Here is a 7,100-nt window from a genome sequence, read left to right as displayed (position 1 = left end):
TATTTCATAGTCATAATAAGGATCTGCGTAAGGCTCAAGTCTGAAAAAAGAACGAATAAAAAGAAAGTCTTTTCACTTAAAAATATTAATGCAAAAATATTACATAAAATGTTAGCAAACAGAATCCAACACCATATTAAGAAAGTAATATACCATCACTAAGTGGCATTTATTCCAGGAATGCAAAGGTGGGTCAATATTAGGAAATTCATGAGTATACTGCATATGATAATAGACCTATAGAGAAAAGTCATAGGATTCCACCCGCGGATGACAAAAATGTCTGTGATAAAAATTCAATACTCCTTCCTGATGAAAATATTAAAAAAAAAAAAAAAAAAAAGGAAATAATACTTTCTTAAATGTGATAAAATATATGTATACACTTTAGAATAAAGCCAGCATCTTACTTCAGGGGAACAGGGGGAACATTTCTATAAGATCTGGATGAGGCAAGGAGGCCTGCTGCCTCCCTGATGACCCACCATTGTGCTGGAGGCACTGCCAACGTGATCTGCCTAGAGGTGCCCAAGAGAGGAAAAATGGGAAAGGAAGTGAAATTATCTCAATTTGCAAATTAAGTGATGCTATATCTGAAAAATTGAGACTTGATGTTAAAGACAATTCAAAGAGCCAGAAAGAAGAACCGAGTAAAGCAGAGAAAAATTAACATACAGAAACCAACATCTTCATATACATAAATAATAACCAGTTAGGAGATGGAGTATAGAGAAAACCTCATTTACAACCCCAAGAAAGGAGAAAAAAATACTTAGGAACAAAATGTAATTAACCAGAAATGTACAGAACCTATCTGAGGAAACCTTCAAAACACCCTTGAAAGACATGCAAGTTCGTGTGACAATATTCCTTGTCTTTGGATAGATGACTGGACATTAACAAGATGTCAATTCTCCCTATGATAATTTATAAATTTAGGACAATCCCAGGAAAAACACCAAATTTCTTCATGAAGTAAGACAAACTGATCCTCAAGTCACATCCACATGGAAAGAGAGACATGCAAGACCATACAATCATACATGGAGAAGACAAGACACACCCTGAGATGTGACAACATTACAGGAAACCTAGGAATGAAGATACAATATGGACTGGAGGAATAAAACACAAGTCCAGAAACAGACCCCAGCACCTTTACCTCAGGGTAAAGGTGGACTTTGAATCAATAGGGACAGGACAACAACTGACTGACTAATCCCTGGGAAGAAGGTTTGAGTAGACCCATGTTACTCACTTGGGCTAGAAGCCATGCACACTGACCCAGAGGCCCTGCCCTGTGGGTGCCTTGAACCCAGGTGGGGGGCGGGGGAGGAAAGGTGAACATACACTTGGCAACAGATAGACCCCAGACAGGAGGTTCTTTCAAGGATTTCTTGGCTCCAGACCAACTCTCCCCTTTGGGTAAACTGGAAGGAGAAACCAAGGCATCTCCAGCTTGCAGAGGCCCCCACTCTGGGTAGCTGCAAAGGCCTGCTGCCACCCTTGGTTGCTGCCATCTCCAGTTGTCTGCATGGCCTTCCACTGGCTACTTTCTAGAAAATCTCTCCTCCAGTGTTTCCAGTGCCTCTGGCAGGGATAACCCAAGGCTGGCTCTGCCAAATAACACAGCTTTTTTTCATCCCAAATAGCCAGACATCTTTCTAACAATCTAACCCACACACCACGCAGATCATATTTGATGACAACAATCAGTAACTTTGCACAGAGGCCTGCAGCCTGGCATCGCGCTACACAGAAAGAAGTGAGTATGGTCCCCAGAGCACAGACTTTTCCTGTGACCTTAAAGATACAAAAGCCAACACAAATATACAGCCAATGAAGACCCCAGAAAACACTTTCCAAATTGAGTGTGAGGATATGTGCTCTCACAAAGGGGTAAGGTCAGGTAAGTTTGTGTTGGGAAAACTGATTAAACAAAATGAAAATGACCTCTCTCCGGAGGAACTGTTCAGTCTTAGGCTACAGATGATGGGAAAAGGGCATGCAGTGTCCCCTCAGACTGCCTCCCTCAGAACCAAGTTGGGGCCACAGCCATGAATGCAACCCGCCAATGATTACCTCCTCAGGCGCAATCACGAAGGACAGATGCTGGCAAAGGTACCGTCCTAGTGGGCATGTGGCCTGACAGTCTGGCCCCAGTTTACCAAGCTCTGTTCCTGACAGAGCTAGCGCCAATGACGTTATTCCTCACAGGTGACACCCTGGGCATCCTGGGGGCCCCGTGTGTCTTTTGGAACATGGGCCCCTGCAGGACTCAGTGGAGTACTCTCGGTACAGTGCCCCACAGCCCTGTGCAGAGATGACATTCCTTAATGTCTTCTATGCATGAAGTCTCACAAGTCGGATGGCAATTGAATAAAGTGCCTGATGTGGTAGAAATGGAACTTTAAAAGATATGAATTGGGATGTGTTTGTCTAGGATAGCATAAATAATCATGCTAGCAAATTCTGTTTATTTCCAAATATAGGTATAAAGAAAAAACTTATTTTCCCATCCGTTATAGCAGTGGTCCCCAACTTTTTGGCACCAGAGACTGGTGCTCCTATGAGAATCTAATGCCTGATGATCTGAGGTGGAGCTGAGGCGGTGACGTTGGCGCTGGGGAGTGGCTGCAAATACAGATGAAGCTTTGCTCACTTATCCGCTGCTCACCTCCTGCTGTGCGGCCCAGTTCCTAACAGGCCAGGGACCAGTACTGGTCTGTAGTCCAGGGGCTGGGGATCCCTTCTTTACAGTATCCCAGAATCCTTCCTCAGGAGTTCTTGAATAGGCAGCTTTCCCATGGGTTCTATAACCTAGCACCTAGCTCCACATGATCAGAACCTGACCACACTAAGGAGATCCTACATGGTAACTATTCAGTTTTTCTATCCCTAAATCTTAGCATCATATCTGACGGCCTATGCCCCTGGAACTGAAATCTGTGGCTCTCCGACATCAGCGGGCATCAGAATCACCTAAGGGCCTTGTTAAAAACAGCCGGTTGGGCTCCACCCTCCCTAGAACTTCTGATGGGGCAGCTCTGAAAGAATGCACTTCCAACAAGCTCCCAGGTGATGCTGCTGCTGGTCTAGGGACCATCCCCGGAAAGCCACAGCTTTCAGTCATTTTACCATCTTTCTCTACCTGGGACATAACTGTGATCGCAGGCATGCTGCATCACTGGGAAAGGAGCACCTGGACACAAAACAGTAACATCGCAGGGTTCCAGTAAATGAGAACTAGTAAGGTTGGTCTTTTTGAGTTTTAACGTTGACGACCCTTGAGCCTCTTGTTAAATTTCAACTTAGTTTCTCAGTCACCCTTTTGTACTTCCTACTTCGAAGATGCCAGCACAGCTGGCCTGCGTGCCCTCCTCAGAGGTATGAGTTCTAGCTCCTCCTCCCAGCTTCTCAACCTTAACAGTTCCAACCTACACCCCTGCCCTTAGCAGCTACTTCCTACAAGTTGCTACCTTTCCCATTGCTTCTGTAGTCACCCAAAAAGCATGTCTTTATGTTAAATGTTCTCTATTAAAATAGCTGAGTGGTCTCCTCTGCTGAGTGGACCCTGGCTGACATAGCCCTTACACTGAGTGTCATTAGAAACAGTTTAGATGCTTTCCCACCTGACGCATTCCAGGACCCTGTTCCCAGAGGTCTGGAGTGACCAGGTCTGGGTGGGGCCTGGCACATGCATGTCACAGAAGCACAGCAGATGTTGAACAAACAAAATACAATTAAAAATCTTGCCCTAAGGCCTGTCCTCAGAGGTTTCAGAGTCTCAGGGTCCTGTAGCATCGACCCTCCTTGGTAGAGAAGGCAGCAGCCAGTGCCAGCCTGGCACCGAACATGGGGCAGGGCTAGAGCACAGGCTCTTGTGCGGCCAAGACCGCCACAGAACCAGACCTGCCTGACTGCTCTCCACTGGCAGTTTCTCGGTCTATGCTCCAGCCAGCATGGGAAACAGTGTCAAGGATATGGACTCAGAGGTGCTAAAGCCTCTTCCTTCACCAGTCACAAAATCCACACCCAGAGCATGTTCTGTGCTTTAGATTACTTCTGTATACACCAGCTCCTATGACTCTCAGAAACACTCCCCAGACAAGGAGGACAATGTCATCACCCACATTTACACTAGAAAGAGATAAAGTTAAGACTTGGGGCGATATGCCTTCAAGGGACCCACTTCTCACTCACACACACTGTGATCTAATACTGTCCTCACATGCAGAATTAGAAAACAAAAGTTTTAATTATTCTTTAAATCTTTATGTCTTAGACCTCTGAGCTGTTAGCTGCCATGACAGGCCTACAAGCAGAGTCTAGAGGAGAGTAATCCACAACCAGATAATCCCTAGACAGTCTAGTGGATTCAAGTCAACATGACTGAATTCTGAAACACAAGCACTTGTATGTGTTCTTTTTTTCTGTACCTTTTGCTGTCATTTCAGCCAGAAGTCAGTGATTGTGACTTTCCAGTAAATGTAAATGCATAAATTGTTGCTACAAGACTAAGATGGTGCTAAAGCTAGTTCGAAGCACTAAATAAATTATACACCATCCCCATGATCTGAGTCCACATCATACTGGCTGTTCAGAAGAAACCTGGCCTGTTTCTGTTCCCTTAGAGGTAAGTGCTTTCGCCTGGGATTCGGAGCTCTGGGAGACAAGTGCTGTACTGATTAAGTTACACAATTTTTAAAGATTTGACTTATGTTTTTCAACTACATGTACTTCCTAATTATTTTTTACAAAAACAGTACTAAAATATGTGGAAGAAACAATAAAGACGGTATTATGTTAAAAGGGTCGCATCTGCCATGCTCCTGGATTTTAGTGACAAATTTCATAGGTTTTCCTGGTTTCTGGGGAATTTGGGAAGGGGTCAAGAGGAGACTTACGGGGCTTCAAGACCAGCTGTAAAAACTCAAGAGTTCGTATGAACCCAAAAAGGTGTGAGCCTTCTCCAGTCACACAGCCCTTACATAAAACTAAAACATGCACTTCAGAAAAGCAAAAAACTGAGGAAAGTCAATTGCAAAGAAGTCTGAAATTATCTCAGGGATGTCATTCTCAGTCAGGGACAGTGAACAGTCATCAGCCCCCACACACCTTGGGGACCTACGTGCTCTCTTCCAAGCCCCACACAGCTGGGGACAACTTAATTCTCTCTCGAAAACGGAATGAAGAGGCAAATCATTCCTTACGTTGTGTCTCTGACATCTCTCGTGATCCGATAATTCCAATCTCGGAAAACTTCATTTTCCTTGTCAAACTCCCGTTCATCTTCCCCAATAGTCACAGTAAACCTTTTTTCTTCAAAATCAGGCTCTTGTTCTTTTCGAATGGTTGCCTTTTTTAAAACCTACCATTGTGAGAAGAAACCAACACTGGTTACTGTTAGGAAAAACAAAGGGAAGCCTGTCCTGATCTGACCCAAAGCCTTGGCCCCTGTGGCTGGAGTGGCCCCGCAGAACTGGCACGACTGAGAGTACTCAGCAGGCAAGGTGTGCCTGAGCTCTATGCCAGGGGCATAGGACCCCATGTGCCTTTCTGTGGGACTGGAGCACCCTGTCCCTGCACACAGTTGTACCTGGCAGTCAGGATGGGCCCACTAAGCAGCGCCACTAAACTGACATTCTGGGAAGGGTGTTGGAGGTGGCCGCTTCCTAATAATAGTCCTGGCATTGAACCAGGGAGTCCCAGATATTCATTCAGTGATGAGGACACAGTGTAGAAAAGAAAATAAGTCTGCTCAGCGCAGAAAATGCACAAGGAACGAAGTGTGAGCTGAGGTAGCAAGGAGAATGATTTTGTTTTAGTCTATCACCTCACTGAAAAGAAACTAACATAAGTGGCTCAGAAACAGCCTAGACATCTGGGACAAGAGTATGGCCTGGAGTGAGGAAGTGGGAAGGGGCACCCATGTGCACAGCGAGGATCTCTACAAAGAGAGGATGGCTTCTCCAGAAGACAGGTCGCTAGGGGTAGAGGTGGATGCTAAATCTGGAGAATGGCTCTGAGTGGCTGGGGGCTGCAGCACCAGCTGGGTGTGACCCAATGTTACCTAAGCCGCATGAAGACAGAGGTGCACGTTCTAGGCTGGAAGTCCATGGCCTCCTGGGCTTGGTCATGACCTAGCATGCCTCACAGAGACAACCAGACATTGTTTTCTATTTTCCAGCTCTTCAAAGAAATCACAGAAATATACCTCTTACTTCAGAAGCTTTACTGAGTTTTCAGTCACTGTCTCCGGGTCAAGGAAATGCTAGTTTTATGCAAAGACTGCCACTACTCTTTTTCTTCTCAGGTTTTCTGCTAGTTACCTCTTTCGCATGCCGAAGTCCTCGTTCCCAGGCACTCTCTGTGGGGGGTTCTGGAGGGGGTGGAGGCAAAATTTCATCAACTACTGGCCCACCCTATTGAAAAATGAGACAGGAAAAGTTGAGAAAGCAAGCAAAACTTTAAAATCTATAAAGAAATGGGAGCAAAAACACCATTTAAACATCAGCTGGCTGCACACTGCCTGGTCTCTCCTGAGTCTCACTCTGTCTTGATATGGCTGCCCTGAGTCTAGGATTACCTCTACACATGGAGACAAAGGAAGCATCTGGAAGGCAGCTCTGACTATGACATCACAGAAATGTCTTTTATGCAAGTGGCATTAATAGGCTTTAAGCTGGAGATTCACAGAGCTTAGATGTCTGATTTGCTACTTATTAAAGAAAAGAGGTGTTCACGCACCCAAGGGTTGGCAGGCATCAGCGGGTGAGGTCCGAGAGGCGGGGCACCATTAGGTGGGAAAGGTTCGGCTTTGGTGATTAGGGAGTAGTTGCCCTTGTCGTTGACTCCAGGGTGTATAAACCTACAATTCATTCCCCAGGTACAGTTCCCTAAGGAAACAAAAGTCAGGTCAGAATGGGTCAATGAGAGCCCAAGTACATGAGGTCAGACTCCTGCCTGTTTTGCTTGGGAAGCAGCTTTCCTGAGGATCTGCTGGGCATGCTCACAGGCTACTGGTGTCACTTTTCACCCCATAAGCTGCATGAGCCCGAATGTGGACAGGCCAAAGCCTAGGGGCTAAAGTGGCAGGG

The 7,100-nt window shown here is 45.6% G+C and overlaps 1 protein-coding gene across 1 annotated transcript in view; it reads right to left on the bottom strand.

The window, feature by feature from the left end:
* The window catches only part of ZC3H18 (zinc finger CCCH-type containing 18), a 57,391-nt gene that overhangs the window by 25,719 nt on the left and 24,572 nt on the right, over positions 1-7,100 (bottom strand). The window contains 4 exon segments of the mRNA XM_015600530.2: positions 1-40; positions 5,214-5,371; positions 6,333-6,425; positions 6,751-6,899. Coding sequence (XP_015456016.1) covers positions 1-40; positions 5,214-5,371; positions 6,333-6,425; positions 6,751-6,899 — 440 coding nt within the window.

Source organism: Pteropus alecto, unplaced genomic scaffold (genome assembly GCF_000325575.1).
Source record: "Pteropus alecto unplaced genomic scaffold, ASM32557v1 scaffold7, whole genome shotgun sequence".
NCBI classification, from domain to species: Eukaryota; Metazoa; Chordata; class Mammalia; order Chiroptera; family Pteropodidae; genus Pteropus; species Pteropus alecto.
Note: the sequence above shows the minus strand (reverse complement) of the source record. Positions and strands in the feature narration are given on the sequence as shown.